This window comes from Passer montanus, unplaced genomic scaffold (assembly GCF_014805655.1).
Source record: "Passer montanus isolate IOZ18808 unplaced genomic scaffold, ASM1480565v1 scaffold127, whole genome shotgun sequence".
NCBI lineage: Eukaryota > Metazoa > Chordata > Aves > Passeriformes > Passeridae > Passer > Passer montanus.
In genome coordinates, this window is record NW_024359499.1 from 446,413 (window position 1) to 467,073 (window position 20,661).

Genomic DNA, 20,661 nt, shown 5'->3' on the forward strand with positions numbered 1-20,661 from the left:
TGCCAGCCATGAGTGTGCTGTGGAAGTCCTGCAGGAGCCGTCTGCATGGGGCCATCCTTTCCCATCCCTTGCTTTGGCAATGCAGTGTTTTCCTGGGAAGGTTGATCTTTCTTGGAGCCCGCATACTTTTTGATTTCTTTTCTTCCTTCCAGCCCTGTCGGGGACCTGCCCTTTGCTCCAGTTTATTGCATTTTCTGCACTTTACAGGCTCACTCCAAAGGGATGGGGGGTTCTGCAGCACATCCCAGTGTGGTGTGAGTTTGAATCTGTGGATGCTGCAATTCCTTTGGATACCTTGGGAACATAGATAAGGCACTGCTGTAACTACCAAAAGCTGCTCTGAATGTGGGCTGAGCATCTCCTGCAGTGCCCCCAGCCAGGAGACCCCAGTAGTTTGAATTCTCACAAATTCACCCCTCCAGCCCTGCTCCAGAACGAGCTGGCACATTCCCAGCTGCTTTCACAGACCAGCTGCAGTCTGGGGGGCTGTGACACAAAAATGGTTGGGCTGGGGGGGAAGCACGGGATGTTTAGCCTGAAATATGGATGCATCTCTGGAATTGTGTCTTGAAATGGGGCTGCCCCAACTGCCACAGCTGCAGTGCTTGTGGTGGGCAGCTGGTGGGGAGTTGGTGTCTGGAGCTCTGAAGGCTTTTCCAAGACCAGGGGAGTGGGGTGGAGAACAGGCAGCTCTGTTCCCCCAGCCTGGTGCTTGGGAAGCTGCTGCACCCCTGAGGCCCAGCAGGGGTGGCCCTGACCGGGGCCAGGGGCTCAGCAGAGCTGGTGGGATGTGAGGAGCAAGCCGGGGCTGGAAGGAACGAGCCCAAAGCCTGTGTGAGCCCAGGGTGTGGTGTCTGAGTGCCAGCACGGGGACATGGCAGGGTGACCTGGCCCTGGCCCTGGGCAGAGTTCCCCAGTGAGGAGTCCACGCAGCCTCGGCCCAGGACAGTCCTTTAATGCACGTCTGGCTGCAGGGGACGTCTCGGGGTGCCACGTCTCGGGCTGAGCCACGGGGCACGGGGGGCAAATGCTGCCTCTGGGGCATCTCTGCAGGGCTGGGAGGGGGTGGGTGGCAGTGGCCCTTGGGGACAGCACGGCCTGTGCGGCTGCTGGAGCGGGGACGCTGTGCAGGAGCAGGGCTGAGGGCACTGCTGGAAGGAAGAAGCTCAGGTCTCCTTTCCACACCGTTGTCCTTGTGTTTCAGCTCAGTGGGAATTTGGGGAAGGGCACAAAGGGACAGGGGAGCAGCGAGGGCAGGCTGGCAGCAGGGACGGGGACGGTCTTCTTCCCAGTGCTCCTGTGGGAAAGAAACAGCAGAGGGGCAGAGGGGCAGCTTTGGCTGTGGGTGGTGCCAGCAATGCCTACGGGATGAGGGTGGCACAGGCAGCACACCCAAAGGGGAACACCCAGGAGAAGAGGAGGGGGGCTGGCAGGCACCCCATGGCAGGCAGGTGTGGGACAGACCCCCAGCCAGGTGAGGGGTGCCTTTTTCTGTAGGGAGTGGGGACATTTCTGCATCTCTCCAAGCACAGCCCAGAAGGCTGAGGGAGCACAGGGGGATCAGGACCCAGCCCTACCTCTCACTGCCCCGTGGGGGACTTGGCAGCGTCGAACATCTTCTTCCTCCCCTCCATGCCCGACATGGCTTCCACGTTCTTGCGCCAGTCGCCCACTTCCACAGGACGTTCCTGCCGAGGGACAGGGCTGGGGATGAGGCTCTGGCAGCCCTGCCCCATCCCTGCCCTGCACGGAGCCCTCAGCTGCAGGACACAGCTGCCCCCTGGCAAAGCCCCTGTCTCTCTGCCATGTGTTCCTGCACGAGGAGCTGGCTGGGGATGTGGCAAACAGCAGCCTGATCTCCACAGGGAGGTCTGGATCCATGTGCATACTGCCCTCCCCAAAGCCTGGCCAAGCTGCACTCATGCACCAGAAGGCTCAATAATTCCAGAAAGATTTCTATAGGCGGAAGAAACCACGTGGCACTTTGGGTTTACAGCAGCACAGTGGGGCCCTTGGGCAGGGATGAACCTTGCTCTGAGTGGTGCCTTGCAGAGCAAACACCAGCCCTGAGAAAACCATGGTGCCTGTCCCACATCCCAGCTTGGTCCATGACACATCCCCACTGAGGCCAGAGCTGCCACTGGGAGGGAGTTTCCAGAAGGAACCAGCCCGTCCTCCCTCCTACCTCCCGGGTGTTATGGTTGCATTTCGCTTCAATGTCATATCTCTCCTCATCCACAATCTCCACCTTCTCGTGCAGCTCCCTGCACAGGTCCTGGGGCCAAGAAAACAGGAGAGCAGTGAGCGAGGCCCCTCACGCTCCCAAGGAGCTCACTCCAGCCTCGGGCTGAGCAGTACCTGGAGCTGGCTCAAGGAGAGCCCGCTGGTGTGCAGTGGGGTGACCCGCTCAGACAGGTACCTCTCCTTCTCTGCCTGCTTGTCCACAATCTCCTGATCCCACTCCTCCTTGGCCTTGGCCAGCATCAAACTCTGTGAGCATGAGGAAATGGCAGAAGTGTGAAGTGCACAGGCCCCTGTTTCCCCTGAGCCACTCACACAAGGTCTGTAGGATGGGACAGACTCGTGTGCCACCCCCCACCTGCTGTCCCCAAACACACATCAAAGCCTCCCCACAGCTGAGTAGGGCAGGCGGGGCCGGGCACGGGGCCGTGGGGCCGTGGGGCTCTGAGGCTGTGGGGCCGTGGGGCTGTGGGGCCATGGGGCTCTGAGGCTGTGGGGCCGTGGGGCTCTGCTGGGCCATGGGGCTGTGGGGCCATGGAGCTCTGAGGCTGTGAGGCTCTGGGCCGTGGGGCCATGGGGCTCTGGGCCATGGGGCCATGGGGCTCTGACACTGTGGGGCTCTGGGGCCATGGGGCTCTGCTGGGCTGTGGGGCTGTGGGGCTCTGGGCCGTGGGGCTGTGGGGCTCTGAGGCTGTGGGGCTCTGGGGCTGTGGGGCTCTGCTGGGCCGTGGTCCCGCTGGCTGCTGACGTTGGCTCTGCTGGGGCAGGCAATGTTTATCCCAAGACAGAGCCTGGGGAGCTCCCAGGCTCGTGCTGGAGCACAAACAGGCTGAGGCTTTGGAGCTGAAGGTGTGGGGGTCTCTCCCCACCTCAGTGAAGGGGAGGTTTGTTTGGACCACAAATCCCACATGAGTGAGAAGAGAAAGGTGGGGTGGGAGCTGCTCCTCACAGCCCATCCCTGAGCTTTCCTCACCCCTGTCCCACCGACCACGCGCTGCAACCCGGCTCCTTTCCCCCAGCAAGACAAACCCCAGGGAGTTTCCAGCCCTCGGGACTCACCTTCAACAAGAGTTTGCGTGAGGCTGTGATCTTGGATTTTCTCTAGGGGAAAGGGGAGGAAAGGAAAACACCCTTTGAAAACAAACGCGCTGCAAATGCAGAGCAGCACCAAGGTCTCTCCCAAAGGGAAAGGCACTTACCTCCCTGCAGGCAGGGGAACAGCCAGGGAGGAGCAGAAAAAACAAGAGAAGAGAACAGGGCATCAAGAAATGAGAGCAAAAAAGAGGGGACAGTCAAGGAATGCATCTCGTGTGGTTGCAGTTGGTTCCTTATTTCTGTATCTCACAGCTGCCACCAGCACGTGAGCCAGGTCTGAGGTGAAGGTGCCCTCTGGTAATGCAGTGAGAGCTCAGGGCCACAGCTAAGAAAGCCAAAATGTCACTCAGGTGTGACAGGTGAGCTGGCACTGTGCCCATCATGCCAAGCCCAGCTCAGTCCCTGTGTTTCAGACACCCTCATTCCCCCACTCCCACTTCAGCTGGGTCGGGATGCTTGGATGCTGCTCAGGTTCACAGGGTTGGGACCTCCCCAGGTCGTTGCTCCAGGAAAGCTTTGCAGGGAGTTCCTCCCCTCTGCTCCCCAGGGAATGTGGTGTGTTTGTGCAATGTGCTGCAGAGAGCCTCACGGCAAATCCAGAGGTGCTGCCCCCCCCCAAATCTGCATTTCGGGATCTGGAAAGCCCCGAGGTTCGAACTGGGACATTGAAAGGGCAAACAATTTGCATTTAAAGACAGTTTTTGCAAGGGGAACGGCACAGATGTCTGGGGCAGGGCAGGGGCTCCCGGCGGATCCTCCCCGAAGGGACGAGCGCAGCCGGGCGAGGCTTTCTGTGCTCCGAGGGGACGCAGCTACTCACGGCTCGGGCATCGCGGCGTGTGCTGCTCCCTGCAAAGAGAGGGAGAGCGGCTGAAAAGGCTGCGAGTCCCCAGTGCACGGAGGCAGGAGGCAGCGGGGAGCGATGCCGAGGCGCGGTGCTGCCCCGCGCTGTCGGCCCAGGGAAGCGGCTCCGCAGCCTCCATCCGTCCCCGGGAGCACGGGACGAGCCGCCGGGCCCGGGAGAACCCGCCCGCATCTCGGGCAAGCTGCAGCGTGCCGCCAGCCGGCCCTGCAGGGCTCGGGCTCCGGCTCCTCGGGGCTTTTCCCAAGCTCCGAGCTCTTCCCCCGCCGGCTGCGTCTCCCGCCCCAGCTCGGGGCAAGGGATGGAGGCTGGAAATCTCAGGAGAAATGGGGGTGCCTCGGGGGTTCCCCCACTGTGCCGGCTCAGGGAGTCCTGTCCTGCAGCTCCCGTGGGCAGCGGCAGGGATGGGAGAGCCAAAACCCACCCGGGGAGCGCCAGAGCAAAGGGCAACCACTCTGCTCTGGAACCGGGCTGAGGGCTGGGGGTGCCCATCTGGAGACATGAAGGATCCACGGAGACCTGAGAGCCCCTTCCAGTGCCCAAAGGGCTCCAGGAGAGCTGGAGAGGGATTTTGGACAGGGGATGGAAGGACAGGACAAGGGGGAATGGCTTCCCACTGCCAGAGGGCAGGGTTAGATGGGATAGTGGGAAGGAATTCTTGCTGTGAGACCCCGGAACAGCTTGCCCAGAGCAGCTGTGGCTGCCTCTGGATCCCTGGAAGTGTCCAAGGCCAAGCTGGACAGGGCTTGGAGCAACCTGGGATATGGAAGGTGTCCCTGCCCATGGCAGGGGTGGGACTAGATGGGCTTTAAGGTCCCTCCCAACCCAAACCAGTCTGGGATTCTCTAAGTCAGACCCCACAGCTGGTTCCTTCAGCAGTCACATTCCAGGTGAAACACTCAGGGTTTCCTATTTTACATTTGCCTGGTGATCCCAAGCCCTGGCAGCTGCCCCAGCCAATGCTGCTCCCCTGGCCCTGCTCTGACCCTGCTCTCCCCTCCTCTGCTGAGCAGCCAGGGCACAGCAGGTTCCTTCAGCAGTCACATTCCACGTGAAACACTCAGGGTTTCCTATTTTACATTTGCCTGGTGATCCCAAGCCCTGGCAGGTGCCCCAGCCAATGCTGCTCCCCTGGCATGAGCAGCATTGACCCTGCTGTGACCCTGCTCTCCCCTCCTCTGCTGAGCAGCCAGGGCACCCTGTGAGCCCAAGCAGCAGAAAAATGTCAGGTATTTTACCAATCCTTTTAAATTTTTCCCCCCTCAAACAGCATTTTCCAGGCATGGGTTTAGTGCTTTTTCTTGGGAGTGAAATGGACAAGCTGTGATTTTTTGCCTTGATCCTTTTGCATCCCCTGATATCTGGAAACTCTTTTAGACCCCAAGGATTCATGCTGGGGGAAATGAAAAGCTGGTCTCAAAGCTCACAGGTTTGTCTGGAGCTTGTGCCTAGCAAATCTCAAGGCACTTCCTGGCTCTGTCCCCTTGTCCCTGTTCCATCCCCATGCCCCCACAGCTCATCCAGACATGTCCTGAATAAATGAAGTTTGGGGGATGGGGGGGAATGTAATAAAATCCCAACAGGAATCATCTTCCCCAGAGCCTCCCAATCCAGATCCCTGGATTTACAAGGAAAAATCCCAAGAACAGGAATTTCTTTGTCCTCAAACCACATTAGACATTCAGTTTCCTGCTTTTGTGGAGGTTTTTGGTGCTGTGACAAACATCCCAGAGGACACCAGGCAGCGCTGGTGCCTTGAGCAGGCTGGGTCCCAGCTGCTGCCCCCAAGTTTATTTTGGGGGTGGCAGAGGAGCCTTTCTTTCCCTGAAGCTAAGAGGGCTGGGAGCAGCCTCAGCGTTTCCATTGTCCCCTGCTGGAGCAGAGCCCGGCATTCCTTGGGGTGGGGTCCACACCAGCTCACGACCTCTACCAAGGTCAGCCACGTTTTAGGGCCAAATGGTCCTAAATTGGCTTCCCAAAGAACTGCAGGGACTCGGCTGTGCCAGTGAGACATCCCCAGCAATCCCCAGTGCCAGGACTTTTGGGCTCCAGCTGGATCTGGAGCATCCATAAGAGACTTGGCTCCCTGATGGGGACGACAGGATCTGGGCATGTTAATTCTGTAATATTTGCACTGTCCCAGCTGTGAGAAGCTTGTAAAGCTTATTGAACCACTGGATCATGGAGATCCTTAAAAGAAATAATCCCATAAACCAAATCAACAGACAATCCTGACATCCTCCCCTATCCCAGGAGGCTGGAGACATACCATAAGCACTCTACCAGCTACCAGGACTCCACACTCTGCTCCCACCCTGAGCCTCCCACCAGTGAGGCAGGCTGGAACACCCAGCAAGTGCTCCTCAAACAGTCCTGTTTGCCACGGTTTGGGAAAACACAGGCAAATATCAGCTAAAAGTCTTTGTCCCCATTGCAGCCTCACCAATCCTCTCTGCAAGAGCAAAGGAAATGTGTGATCCACCTCAGAGAGGGGGGGAAATTCAGGCAGATTCTCGTGCTGGGGGTTCCCCTGTGTCACATGCCAGTGCCGGGGGTCTCGTGCCCATCCCAGCACCAGCACACCCGGAGGGGACAGGGGGCAGTGGCAGTGCCTTACCTGGCTGTGCAGGAGGGAGGTGACGCCTGGCCTGGGGACAGCCGCGCTCTGCCGGGGCTGGGGCTGAGCGGGGGTATTGAATCCCAGCCCTGCCTGCAAGTGGTCGGTAAAAATAGCACAAATCCCCTCCTCTGCAGGCATCTGCTGCAAGCCCCGGGAGTGCTGGGACTGCTGCTCACACCTGGGGCCCTGCCTGGAACACAGGGACACACACAGGTCACCCGTGTGTCACTGTGCTTGTGTCCCGGGGCACCCACAACCCCCCTTTGGTTCAGAGAATTCCAGGGCTGTTTGCATGGGAAGCATCCTGGACTGGTTTGGGTGGAAAGAGACCTTAAAATCATCCAGTCCCAGCCCTGCCATGGGCAGGCCACCTTCCACTATCCCAGGTTGCTCCAAGCCCTGTCCAACCTGGCCTTGGACACTTCCAGGCATGGGGCAGTCCTGTGCATCCTGGACACCCTGTGCCAGGGCCTCAGCACTTTCCCAGGGAAGAATTTCTCCCCATTATCCCATCTATCCCTGCCTCTGGCAGTGGGAAACCATTCCCCTTGTCCTGTCCCTCCAGGCCCTGGTCCAGTCCCTCCCCAGCTCTCTTGGAGCCCCTTTGGGCACTGGAATGCCCCAGCTCAGACACCACCCCCCACCTGGGGGTTGTTGGGGTCACACAGACACGCTCAGGCTGACCAGCGCTGGTGATGCCGTGGGGATGGGCTGGATCCTCCTGGCACCTCTGCCCTGTGCCTGTCTGACACACCTCTGTGTGTGTCTGGTGTGACAGGGCTGCAGAGATGCTGGAAAGGCAGGGGAGGGGGTGTGAGCAGCCTGGGAGCTGCTGCCGTGCTGAGCCCTGCATGGTGGGGCACACACAGCACGGTGCTGGCCAAGGGAACTCCTGGGAGCCACCAGAGCAGGACAGGGAACCTCGGCAGGCCAGGCTGTATCGCTGAGGGGTGATGGTGTAAGCCAGCAAATGTGGGGTCACACCTCAGAGCAGGTGGGGTGGGGACCAAGGAGGGCACGGTTCCCTCTCTAAGGAGAAGGAGCAGCCCCACTCCCCCAGCACGCCACTGCAGCTTGGCATGCTCAAGCAGCCCCCAGCCCCTCACAGGCCCTGGGGTTTTCCTCAGGAAAAGCAGTGAAAAAGCTGCTGTCCCCACTGCTCCCCACAAAGCCCCTTGCCCAATGTCCCTTTGCATGACAAGGGCTGCAGGGCAGGCAACACCTGTTCCCCGGGATATTTTTAGGGACAAATTTAGGAGCAAACAATTCCCAACGTGGGGCCCAGCAGGGACAATGCCTGGCATGTTAATCCTGGGGCTTTTATAGCCAGGAGGGACACACAGCTACAGGAGTGGGGCAGCTCCCATGGTGGGGAGCACTGACAGCCCCATCATGCAGAGCCTTCCCGGCTCCTTCCCCCTGCCTGGACACCCAGGAGCTGCCGGGAGATCGGTGACAGTAGCAATGGCAGTGGCAGGCCATGCTCGTGTGAATTGCACCAAGCAAGTCCCAGTGGGCAGGCGAGAAACCCCCCTGCATCCAGCCCACCCCCGGGACCCTGCAAGAGCCCTTCCCTGGTCCAAACGCCAGCGCAGAGGATCTGCTGCCTCTCCGAGAAGGAGGAGGAGGCTTTAACCAGCCCCGTTAGACCTTTATAAGGAAAAGCCCCCTCGGGGCCAGGCCTCCAGCATCTTTCCTCCCGGATGCCTTGGAATTGTTTTTGGAGCACAGAGGAGCCAAAATTAGCCTGTGACAACGGCGCTGCATTCCCGCAGCTCCGGGGATGGGGCGGGGGCTGCTGCGGATGCCATCTGCTCCAGTCTCAGGTTTCATCCTCTGCTGGGACCCGGAATGAGAGGAGGAAAGGGCAGGAGAGGGATGGGGCAAGGACTCCTAGATTTGGGTTTTTTTCCATGGGCCCCGGCTCTGCCATGGGGGCTGCACAGAGGGACTGGCAGGGGACCGAGATGTCCCATCCCTCCTCCCCAGCTGACACAGAGGGCACGTTCTGAGTCCCCATCCCTGGCTCACAAACCGCAGGGAGCTGCCTCCAGGTTGGTTGTTTTATCAGGTACCACCTGGGCCTTGGACACCACTCTGAGCTGCTGGGGGTGGGAAGGATCAGGCTGGAAATCTACAGGGTAAAGCAGCTGAGGGCAAATTCAGAGCAAAATAATACAAATATATCTGGGATCGGCTCTGTTGGTCAGAGCGGGGTGCTGATAACACCCAGGTCATGGGTTTGATCCCCATTCACTTTAGACTCAATGATCCTTGTGGGTCCCTTCCAACTCAGACTATTCCATGATTCTGTGATCTGTCCATGTGCTGCTGCTGTTGCTGCTGCTACAAATCAAATATCCCCCTATTACTGGGAGCCACCGGTTGAAGGGAAGGGTTTCCCATGGGCTGCCATGGAGATGGATGCCATCAGAAAATTCAGAAAATTCCCAGAGAGCTGTATGGGGAGGTCAGACCCAGCCAGGAGCAAGTCCCCAGGGACAGCTGCTTGTCCCTGGATGTCCCTGGCATCTACAGGTCATCTGTGTTTAGTCTCTTACAGGTGGACACCCTGACATGTGTTTAGAGGCATTTTCCCCCTCTGGAGTTTCCAAGTCCCTGGAGGGTGTTGGTGCATCAGCCCCACAGCCACAGCAGGGGCTGCCAGAGCTACCCAATGGTCCCTGGCTCCTCAAGGTCTTGGGACTCCAAATGCAAAGGTACCTGACTCCTGTGAGCAGTTCAGCTGACCCACATGAATCCAATCTCCCTGAAGAAATGGACTTGAATCAATGCTGGAGGGTTCCTCTGGAACCTTCCCACCCATCCTGTCCTCATCCTCTCCCAGCCACCATCCTCGTTCCATCAACCTTGATGGAATTCACAAAGCCAACAGCTCCTAGAGGATCCAGGACAGACTTAGAAATGACAGCTGAGCCTCTGGTGTCCTTTGGGACTGAGCCTCTGGTGTCCTTTGGGACTCATCCTCACTGCCATGCTCACAGTCCAGCACTGGGGGGTGACAGGAGACCCCCAGCTGCACCAGCTTGTCACAGGACTGGGATAGATGATGCCCCACAGACTCACCATGGTGTGGGAGAAGGTTTCCTTCTGTGGGACAGCTCAGGGACCAGGGGACAGCGAGGTCACTCCCTAAGCCGGGTGATTGCAAGGCTGCAGGGTCAGGTGGCAGTGAAGTGGTGAAGGGCCATGGGACCTGTCCTGAGGAGTGGTTCCCCGTGGTGTTTCTCCTGCAGACCATCCAGCAGCTTTCAGCCCTCCTGAGCTGCCAGAGGAACCCAGCCAGTCCCCCCTGCTCTGTGGATTGGTGACAGTGCAGTGGAAGCTCCTGGGATGTTTCTTTAAGAGCCAATGCCTCCTGCAGCCCTGGGGGGAATTTCCTCACCCTGCTGCATCTGTGAACAAATCCCACCAAACCCAAGGGCTGCCCCAAGATGGAAAGGGGGCAGAATTTGGATAATCATCACAGCCTGGCCTGGGAACCAGCACAGCCCCAGGCCAGACCCCAAATATTTCCCAGGGGCTGAGAGACCTCTCCCAGCTCATCTGCCCCACTGATCTTCACCCCATTGCATCAGCCCCACCAGGGCATCCCCATTGCCCACTGCCTGGCAGGCAGAGGTTCCTCATCCCTTTGGGATGTGCTGCTCCATGTCCTGCTCCAGTCCCAGCCCCCATTCTGGGAACCCCAAGCTCTGGAGACCCCCTTGGGCCTGGTGCAGCTCAGGAGGGTGCCCGTGCCAGCCCCTCCATCCCTGGGCATGGGACTCGCCCTCCCCACTTGGCTACAGAGGGCAAATCCACTGGAGGCAGCTCTGGGACTGGATGCCAAAGCAGGACAATTATCCCAAAATGCAAGAAACACCTTCCACTTCTAGAAATATCATGGCCAGATTGTTTTTATCTGCTTGAATACTTTGGGGAGGCCTGAAATGTTTTCAGAAGGTGCCAAAGCTGAGGAGGGTTCCCCAAAAGCCAAGGGGCCCTTTAGGAACAGCACAGGCTCCTGTCTCGTGCCTCTGGCACATGGAAAAGGCTTTGTTAAATGAGCAGGAATTACCTACTTTGGGATAGTGGAAGGACATTATTGAAATGGAGCCACGCGCTGAAGACTTTAAACTTTCAGTGGCCTTGCCAGTGACACATGAAACCTTCCCAGTGCTGATCCTGTGGGCTCTTCTCACCAGGACAGGGATTTGGGCTGTTCTGTGCCAGTGGCAGCCATGGCTCTGCAGCGACATCAGTTTGAGTATCACAAAGTCCAGGCTGGTTTCCAGCCTAAGGCAAAATATTCTGCATTAAAAAAAAAAAAAAAAGAAAAGAAAAGAAAAAAGACTATTCCAAATAACACAAAATTTCTGGCCCAGGCAGGGACCCTGATAGAGTTTTTGGACATTTTCAGAGTATTTTCAGATTTTTACCTCTGTCTCTGAGACACATCTCAGTATCCACTTTGGTCTGGGCTGGGCCACCCCCACCCCCAGAGCTTCTCAGTGGCTCCTACTCAGGGACAGTGGGGGACAGACGGGTGCTGGTATGTGCTGGTTGTTCCCCCTGCAGCTCCAGCAATGGCTGGGCCCTCATTTTGTTTCTTCCTGGTGAGTCCTTGCCCTTCCTGAGCTCTCACAACCTCAGCTCTTCTGCTGGGGAATGTCACAGCCACAGCTCTGAACCCCCTGGGACACTGAGCCCAAGATCTGCAGCAGGACCCGTGGCTGGGGAATGAATGTGCAATCCCTGCAGGGCCTGCCCTGACCCCCTCAGCACCCCAGGGGCTGTGCTGCAAGGACAGGTATTTCTTCCTACACTCCCGTGCAGGAGGATTCAGTGGAGATGTCCAAGGTCCCCACAGCAGTGCTGGGGACATCCCAGCCTCTGCTCCCTGCAGCATGGACACACAGACAGCAGAGCTCTGGGCAGATGGCATGCCCCAAACCAAAATCCAGTGATTTAGGAATTGTAATTAAGGGTGGCCAACAATGAAATCATTTTAGGAGCATCTGGAGGAAGCTGGACAGTTGACCTAAAGCCAAAGAGCAGAATGCTACTTGCTACAGCTGGGATTTTTTTTTTTCATTTTTATCTGAAGGGAAGCCACCCACAAGCTCAGGGATGATCCCAGGAGAAGCGGGGCAGTGCCAGGCTCTCTGCAGGGCATTTGGTGATGGAGGAGGTCCCATGTGACAAAAGCATTGGCACCATCAGGCTGCACTTCCCTGTCCCAGCACCGTGACCCCACTGCCCTCCCTGGCCCTCCCTGGGTGTCCAGCCAGCCCCAAACTTATCCCAAAGCCAGACCTGGGATGTCATCAGGTGGAAAAACTCCTGTCCTCTGCACCCACTGCACCCCCATGGTGCTGCAGGGAGGGTGCCAGTGCCTGTGGGTGCTGGCAGAGCCCCTGCCCAGGGTGGGGGGCACAGGGCAGCCCCCCAGAGCAGCCTCAGCAGTGGGGCACCCTCAGAGAAGTGTGGGGAGGGACGCTGGAACAGGGGCACCATGGGCTGGGAGCAGCAGAGCCAGATTTTCAGGCTGCTGCCTTTGAACTCCGGGTGCTCCGGGCACCTCTCTCCTCTCCCTGGAGGCCTGGGGGGTCTGGCCACAGGAGCCTGCATGCTGGAGGGGCTGACAAGCCCCTCTGCAAACCCACTCTGCATCCCCCTGTTGTGCCTCAGTTTCCCCACCTCCAGGGACATTAGAAATGCTTCCCGTGGGTCCCCTCCTGCTTTCCAGGCTGCCACACACATCCCTGGTGCTGGGGATGCTCCAGCCTCTGGCCCTGGCCCTACTCCACTCCCTGGCTGGCTCTCTGGGCTGTTTATTCGTTTTTCAGTCTCGGGGTGACTTTTCCTCTGCAGGGACATTCAGCCCTCCCAGGGGAGAGGAAGCCAACACACCTTCCACCCCCACGCTGCTGGCTGGGCTCTGACCCCTGCTCCAGGGTCAGCCTGGGAACCCACCCAGAGGATGGGTCAGGTGTGGGTGTCTGCTCAGAAGAAAATCCCAGACCTGGAAGCTTGGGGAGCTCTAAAGTCCCTGGGGGATATGGGGTTCAGGCAGGGAGCCTGCATGTGTGTTGGTCTGGATAAAGGGCTCAGGATGAGGATGGAAAAGCTTGCCTTCCCCCTGTGCCTGGACCTGAAACGCTGACACAGGGATTTGTGTTCTCTTATTGTCCCCTCCCTGCACTGACTGTCTGAATTTCTCCCCAGCTCTGGGGTACCGTGGCCTCTCTGCTGCCTCATCATTAGTGCCCAGGGATGTACCACGGCCACGGCTGGTGCTTACACACCCTCCTTGATCATTTTCTCTGACAGTTCTTTGCTGGCAGTTGGAAAACAAAAAATACCTATTTACAGGGGGCAAGAGAGCAGAAAAATTGAAAAAAAAAGGTGTCACAATGAATAAAACCAGTAACTTTGGGAACTCCTGGCACTGGGTGCTTCCCACCATGGCACAGGCTTGGGATGCTCACACGGCTTTGACTGAGCCTCACTGAATCCCCTGACTCTGGGAGCTGGGGATTTAAGGGGAACCCCAGGACAGTATTCCTTGTCCTGGAAATGCTGTGCAAGCAGCAACACCTTCCTGACCACCCCATTCCCTCCTGACCCGTGTGCAGGGACCTGGTCTGGGGCTTGTCCAGGCAGGGCACCACACCTAAAGCATGTCCTGTGGAGGGTCCCACCATCCCTGGAGCCTCGTGTCCCTTCATGACACTGGGATGGTGCAGAGCTCCATCCATGCAGTGTTTGGGTCTGGCTCCATCTGCAGCCCCCGGCCTGGCCCCCGCCCCCCTGCACCCCCAGCCAGGGAGGTCTCGGTAAACGCAGCTCTGGTGCTGGCCAAGGAGGGGAACCCCCAGTGCCTGCTCCTGCACAGCCAGCACGAGCGTGGCCCTGCACAGCGAGCGGGCTCCGGCCGTGCCACCGTCCCCAAAGCCACCCAGTGCTGCCCCGGCACGGGGACGGGACCCCACGGGTGCGGGCTGGGTACAGGGTGGGTGCAGACTGGGGTGCAGACTGGAGTGTAAGCTGGGGTGCAGGCTGGAGTGTAAGCTGGGGTGCAGGGCTACAGACTGGGGTGCACGCTAGGGTGCAGACTGGGGTGCAGACTGGGGTACAGACTGTGGTGCAGGGTAGGTGCAGACTGGGGTGCAGGGATGCAGACTGGGGTACAGACTGTGGGGCAGGGTAGGTGCAGCCTGGGGTGCCGGGGTGCAGACTGGGGTACAGACTGGGGTGCAGGCTACGGTGCAGGGGTGCAGGCTGGGGTACAGACTGGGTGCAGGCTACGGTGCAGGGGTGCAGACTGGGGTACAGGGGTGCAGGCTGGGGTGCAGACTGCGGTGCAGGCTGCCTGGCCCGGGCAATAAGGACACCGCGCTCCGTGGTTCCCACGCGGCCGGGAAATCTCCAGCAGGATCCGCAGCGCCTCCGGCCCCGGGCTGGGCTCAGGCTCCGGCTTGCGGAGCGCGCTGCTGGCTCCAGGCGCTGCTGTCTGCGCTGCCTGTCGGGGCAGGGCCATCCCTCCCTGCTGCACAGCCACAGCGCTGCTCCCGCGTCACCGGCACCCAAACCGCCGTGGGAATCCCTGGGGACACGGGCGCAGCGGGACTGGTGATCTGGGAGCCTCGGGGTGCCACTGGGGGCTTTGGAGCCCGACGGGGATGCTGGTTTAGGGGTCATGACTGGCAAAGCTCTGTGCGGGATTTGTGCTCTCCCGTGCCCTGTGGGGTCCCACAAATCAAACCAACACAGGGTAAGAAGCTGAAAGTCCTGTTAAGTGTTTTGGTACACAGAATTGGGATCCCCAGCATTCCCCAACATCCCAAGGACATCCTAGGGTGAGACAATGTCCAGCAGCACGGCTGTGTCACCAAACCATCTTTTCAGTGCCCTGCTGAGGAGTCCCTGCTGCTGCAGCAGCTTTCCAGCCCCTTTTTAAAATCGGGACCCAGCCACATCCATCTGTCCCAGTGTCACTGTCACACAGGCAGAGCTCCCTGTGGCACGGATCCTTCAGGCACAGCCTTATCCATCCCCTGTCCTGCAGGAGAGGCCTGGGGTCCCCACCCGTGCACCAAGGTCCTGCACACATTAGCTGACTGAAGGGTGGTGGGGCCCCAGGCAGGGATGTCACCTCCTGCCTTGCCTGAAGTGCCAGGTGATGGCCCTGCGGTGTCCTCTGGCCCGCTGTGCCAAGGGGAGGTGGCTGTGCCAGCCCAGCTCTTGTGGTGGTGCCTCTGTCCTGCCCCGGCAAGGGGGGAGCCAGCGCCAGCACCGGCCTCCCCGTGGCCACTGTCCCCATCCCCGGGCTGCACAGCGGTGACCTCACTTGCCCGCAGGGATCCCGTTCTCCCCAGCACCCGCCGAGCCGAGGGCCATCTCCATCCGACTCCTGGGAAGCTGCGATTGCCTGGGCTGTCCCACCGGGGCTGTGTCCAGCTGCACCACTGCAGAGAGAAGGCTCCTGTCACCCACTCAGCCTGCGCTGGGACATGGGGCATCCTGAAGGGACTGGGGCCACACACCATCCCCACCCCATCCCACGTGCAGGACAGCAAAGGGCCCTGTATCCCTCAGGCCACCCCAGACAGAGGGAGGATGTTAGAAAGTCCCTGTCCAGGGACACAGAGAGACCAAACCCATGGGGCATCCCAGCCAGTGCAGGGGGACATGGGAACATCAACCTGCAGACCCACCCCAGCCCACGGGACCCCCTTTGCGATTCCCCAGCCCACTGAGGGATGGGAACCTGCGGCCAGGGACCTCATCCAGGGCCGGGCCCTGCTCCCTGAGCCACGCTGGCTGCGGTACCTGCTCGGCAGCTGTGCCGGGCGCGCACCTCCTGCATGGCCTGCTGGTTCTTGAAGCGCACGAGCCCCATGGTGATCTCAGCGTTCCAGCCCGGGTCCTCCTGGGCGCAGCGGAAGTCGATCTCAAGGCTGTCGTCCATCACCACCGTGAAGTAAATGTGCCGCTCCTTCCACTCCACGCACTCCACGGCCTTCATGCGGGCGAAGCTCAGCTCCTTGCGCCGCGAGCCCTTGGGCTCGAAGAGCTGCAGCCCCTTCTCCGTCAGCAGGCACCGCTTCTTCTTCCAGAGCTGCAGCAGCCCCCCGCTCCGCTTCTCCAGCACCCCCTCCCTCAGCACCTTCTCGGGGGTCATCACGGCTGCTCGGCCCCCGGGATCCTCAGCACCCTGCGCCGGCCCAGCCGGGCATTACCCGCCGGGGGAATCCCAGCCGAGCTCCGCGGGGCCGGGACGCGCCGTGGCCGTGCTGCCCCGGACTCGCCGCCCTGCGCCCCGGCTCTCAGAGGGGGTGAGCCACGGGCTGCCCCATTCCGGCCGCAGCCGTGCCGGGCTCCGCTCCCTGCCCGAGCCGCGTGTGGGATCCGCGCTCGCAGGAGCTGTCGCTACTTGCCCGGCCGCTCTCCCACTCGCATTCCTGCCGCCTCGCCTGGCCCCTCCTGCTCCCAGGCTCCCTTCACGCCCAGGCGAAGCCCGACCAGGCCCGGCGCAGCCCCGCTTCACCCGGGAGGAGCTTTTGGGGTGCCCGAGGGCAGGCGTAGCCTCAGAGCTGCAAGGCAGCGGTGCAGGGTGTGCGATGGGGCTGCAAGGCAGTGCTGCAGGGTGTGGGATGGGGCAGGGCTCAGGGGCTTCTGCACGGCAGCCCGGGGTGCGGGGACAGATGTTGGAGGTGCAGGAGCAGCTCTTGGGGGGTTCAGCACGGGCTGTTGGGGGCACAGGGCTGTAGGGTGCCGTGCTGGTGGGGACAGTGGGCTGTGGGACACAGGGCTGGCTGGGCAGGGCGCTCTGTGCAGCCAGGCAGGGCTAGAGAGGGCAGTGCCACTGGGCAAGGGGACCTGGGGTTGCAGTGCCAGCCAAGAAGGCACAATGAGCTGCAGTGCCAGGGCAAGGGCTTCTGGGGTGCAGTGCCAGCTGGGAGAGTAGGCTGTGCCTGCAGCACCAGCCAGGCACAGCTCTGGGGACCCCGAGTGCAGCCCAGGAGGAGACACAAAGGCAGAGAACAGACAGCAGCAATGGGGACAACTGCTGACAGCCACCCACCCCCCAGCCACTCACCCAAGGGTGCTGGGCCACCCCTTAGCACACAGAGCTCCCATCCCTCAAAGGGCCTGAGACGGGGGTTTGAAGCCCCCAGGCTGTCCCACAGCAAGGAGCAGCATTCCCAGCCCCGTGTGACCTGTACAGGGGAAGGGGCCGTGGAGCGGGGCCGCGGCAGCGCAGCCCGGTCCTCCTGCCTGATCCTGCCCCCCTGCAGCCAAACCCCGTCTGCTTTCCAGCCCGTCTCGTTCCCGGCCACCGCAGCACCGTCTGTTCCTGTGCCAGCGCCGGGCACCGAGCGCACCCCGGGCCGGGCTGGGCTGCCGAGGGGCACATCTGGGCACTTGTGCGGGCCCTGGGCTGCCAGGGCGGGTCGCAGGTGGCTGGGCAGCTGAATGCGCCCCTGCAAACGCCGAGAGTGGGTCCTTCACCCGGGAGAGGTCTGCAATGGGAAGAAATCCCCCCGGGATTGTGGGGTCACTGGCGGGGCTGGATCAGCCCCTGGCTCCCCGGCACGCAGCCGCTGTCCCAGCGCCCACCCTGCCCCAGCCCCCTCGCAGACCCCAACCCCGCAGGGCCCCCGGCTGGAGTCCCCTCCTGCCCCAGCCCCTCCGTCACTGCCGGTCCCTGCCGGGGGCTGTGCCGGCAGCCGGCGTGGCCAGGGGGCAAGTCTGCAGCGCTGATGAGATGCACCTCATTATCCCTCATTAAGAGGGCAGGGCGGCTGGCGGAGCCAGGAACTGGTTGGTGCTCCCTGGGGCCAGCCTCGCCACGCTGGCAGGGATCCCGGGTGTCCCGGGAGAGCCGGGCTCCTGACGTCAGGCGGCCCCGGAGGTCACCCGGAGCACCCCAGCGCCTCGCAAGGAGCAGAGCAGTGTGGGTTCCCCTGCCGAGGCTGATTTCCCACGCACGGGTAACGCTCGGTTCCAGGGATGCTGAGCCCTGGGAGCTCGGGGGGAGTAGTTTGAGACTGCCACTGTTCTGGTAAGCTGGGATGTCCGTGGGCAGTTCTGGCTCATCATCCAGTTCCAGCTCCATCCTCACAGCCCGAGGGAGAGCCAAAGGCTGCCAACCCCTGCCTGATACCCCTGCCCCTCTGCCCACTGCAGTCACTGCTTCTCCAGGCACCAGCCACCAAGGGAAGGTGATGGTCCTACAGCTCTGGGTGTGAAGGAGCTTTGACAACATCCTTCTCCACTCCTTTCTCCCCAGCTGTCCATTCCCAGACACACCAGGGGCAGGGCTCTCACCCTGCCAGGCTGCCCTGGGGACATGGCACCTCCTGCCCTGCAGCAAACCCTGCAGGACTTGCTGTGCCAGGCTGTGGGTGAGCCAAGGGCTCTGCTCCACGGGCTGCCCATGGCTCATCCCATCCACACGGGGCTGCCGGGCTCAGCCCTGCCCCGAGGTGACATCCCCACAGAGCTGGGTGACAGGGTGAGATCCCCTCCCACAGCCCCATTGGCCATAGGGCTTGGAGGCTCCAGTCTGACCCCTCAAGTGGAGCCATCACCAGGAGGCTCCAGGTGTGTGGCCACAAGCCAGTCCCTGGTTTGTCCCTTCAGGGCAGGTTTGGTGCCACAGCCCCTTTCCCAGGCTGCAGCCCCCAAGCGTGGGAGCTGCCAGGCGTGGCTCTGCTGCCTCAAGGGGCAGCTGGACAGCCCCTGGGCACAGGTGAGCAGACACCCCGGCTGGGCCCTGCCGTGCTCACTGATCAGCAGAGGTAGCATGGCTGGAGCTGTCCCACTGCAGCTCGGGCAGGAGATGCCCAAAAGCACCTCTAGTCCCATGCTGCTTCTCCTGGGCCATGTCCCACCACCTCCTCCAGCCCCCCTCATGCCTCTGTTGGGATGTGCAGCCCCCATGATCCCATCCTGGTGTCCCCATGGTGGTCTCTGTCACTCCCTAGGCCACTCTGAGTGACCAGTGCAGGGTCAGCAGGTGTGTGGCACCCAGGGCAAACCCTCAGGGCACAGTCCCTGTCCTGGGACATGGTTTACCTGGGACCTTTGGGGCTGGGGCTCAGCAGAGACCCACTAGGTGGGAGAAAAGAGGACTTGGGGAGGTTGAACTTCAATTTTCCACTATCTATAGAAAGGTTGTGTAGACGGGACCCTGCCTGGCAAAAGGACACAATACACCAGGCACAGGGGCACAACAGGACAATCAGGGATTCACAGAACCATTAATGCTGGAAAAGCCCTCCCAGGTCACAAGATCATCCATTCCAACCACTCCCCCAGCTGCCACAATCACCAATAACCCCCATCCCCACGTGCCACATCCCACAGGTCTTTTGAACACCCCCAGAGATGGTGACTCCACCCCTGCCCTGGGCAGCTGTGCCAGCGCCCAACCATCCTTTCAGTGATGAAACAACCCTTTCAAGAGTTCTGTGGCACAATGCTGTGACAAGATCCACAGTGGTGGGACCTCCATCCTCAGAGGGCTCCTGTACCTGAGTGGACACCAAATGCTCTGATTTCCTCCTGGCTTTGACCAGGCTTCCAGTAGTATTGGCCTCTCTGGGGTCCATCACATGTGAAATGTCACTATCTCGCAGAACCACCAACTGGTTTGGGTTGAAAGCTTAAGAACCATCCAGTTCTACCCTCTGCCTCTGCAGGGACACCTTCCACTAGCCCAGGTTGCTCCAAGCCCTGTCCAGCCTGGCCTTGGACACTTCCAGTGACCCAGAGGCAGCCACAGCTGCTCTGGGCCCTGTGCCAGGGCCTCACCACCCTCACAGCCAAGAATTCATTCCCAATATCCCATCTAACCCTGCCCTATGGAGTGGGAAGTCAATCCCCCTTGTCCTATCCCTCCAGGCCCTTGTCTCAAGTCCCTCTCCAGCTCTCCTGGAGCCCCTTTAGGCACTGAGCTTGCTGTGCTGCAGCTCCCAAACCTACCAGAGCCTGGGCCATCTGCCTCCCACACCAAGTGCCACCAGACCCCTCATCCCAGCCACCACACAGCCCAGAGCAGGGGGTCCTGCTAGAATCTAGAGAGGGGGAGGTTTTTGGAGATGGTGAAGACTCAACTCCCCATCTCCACTTCATAAACACCATGCAAAACTGAAGGTGTGATGAACTGGAGAAAGCACTGAGGTTGATAAAGGAGCCCCAGTCCTGCCCCAAAAAAGGATTTCTGCCTCTGTTGTGCTTCTCAGAACACACCCCATCTCATTTGCTCAACCACAATGTTTATAACTTTAAAAACCCCAGAACTCAATTGTCTGTGGAGTCCCTAAGCTGCAGCAAGGCTGATCCGAGTCTGTCCCACCAGTCCAACAGGAGAATCACAGAAAGGGAGTGAAGAGTTTAGATGGAAACCAATTAAACCTGGGCAGCTGCCAAACTGGAGGCTTAATGATCCACAAGCTGCTAAAAAAGCAGGGAGTAGGTGAAAAGCTGTTAATTACTTGGCACTGCTGGGCACGCCTGCTTGGAGAGGTGCCACCTAAAAGCACTGATAGGGGTTTTGAGAGTGTGAGCACACCCCAGAAGGGCTGTCCCTGGCCTCCCAGCATCAACCTCTGCTTTTGGAGCAGTCATCCCCGTTCCTGGAAGTCTTCAATGACAGTGCCTGGAGCAGCCTGGGCTAGTGGAAGGTGGAACAAGATGAGCTTTAAGGGCTCCTCCAATCCAAACCATTCCATGCTGATTCCTGGTGGGAGCAGAGGGGGAGCCCATCCCAGCCGAGCTGCAGAGCTCAGCTGGCCACAGCTGGGCCGGGTCAAACTGCACGGACACA

The 20,661-nt window shown here is 60.2% G+C and overlaps 2 protein-coding genes across 3 annotated transcripts; both read right to left on the bottom strand.

Moving 5' to 3' along the window:
- Positions 1 to 937: 937 nt before the first annotated feature.
- Positions 938 to 6,840, bottom strand: TNNI1 (troponin I1, slow skeletal type). The gene is made up of 8 exons (XM_039698521.1): positions 6,816 to 6,840; positions 4,157 to 4,185; positions 3,441 to 3,444; positions 3,301 to 3,342; positions 2,359 to 2,490; positions 2,186 to 2,275; positions 1,578 to 1,688; positions 938 to 1,297 (listed from the first exon to the last, which is right to left on the bottom strand). Exons 2-7 carry the CDS (start codon positions 4,165 to 4,167, stop codon positions 1,581 to 1,583), a joined length of 387 nt encoding a protein of 128 aa, XP_039554455.1. The 5' UTR covers positions 4,168 to 4,185; positions 6,816 to 6,840; the 3' UTR covers positions 938 to 1,297; positions 1,578 to 1,580.
- Positions 6,841 to 14,639: 7,799 nt separating this feature from the next.
- PHLDA3 (pleckstrin homology like domain family A member 3) lies at positions 14,640 to 16,412 on the bottom strand. Of its 2 annotated transcripts, none has more exons than XM_039698527.1 (2): positions 15,685 to 16,412; positions 14,640 to 15,292 (listed from the first exon to the last, which is right to left on the bottom strand). In XM_039698527.1, exons 1-2 carry the CDS (start codon positions 16,006 to 16,008, stop codon positions 14,825 to 14,827), a joined length of 792 nt encoding a protein of 263 aa, XP_039554461.1. In that variant the 5' UTR covers positions 16,009 to 16,412; the 3' UTR covers positions 14,640 to 14,824. The 2 variants fall into 2 exon arrangements, with proteins under 2 accessions (XP_039554461.1, XP_039554462.1); XM_039698528.1 differs by having other exon boundaries at positions 15,036 to 15,292; positions 15,657 to 16,412.
- Between the last annotated feature and the right edge of the window lie 4,249 nt (positions 16,413 to 20,661).

Coding starts and splice junctions, on each gene's coding strand:
- TNNI1 (XM_039698521.1), bottom strand. Junction 2,491..3,300: donor CACGCAAACTCTTGTTGAAG/GTGAGTCCCGAG, acceptor TCATGCTCACAG/AGTTTGATGCTGGCCAAGGC. Junction 1,689..2,185: donor GCAACCATAACACCCGGGAG/GTAGGAGGGAGG, acceptor GTCCCTCGGCAG/GAACGTCCTGTGGAAGTGGG.
- PHLDA3 (XM_039698527.1), bottom strand. CDS start 16,008: ATGACCCCCGAGAAGGTGCTGAGGGAGGGGGTGCTGGAGAAGCGGAGC. Junction 15,293..15,684: donor ACCAGCAGGCCATGCAGGAG/GTGCGCGCCCGG, acceptor TTCTCTCTGCAG/TGGTGCAGCTGGACACAGCC.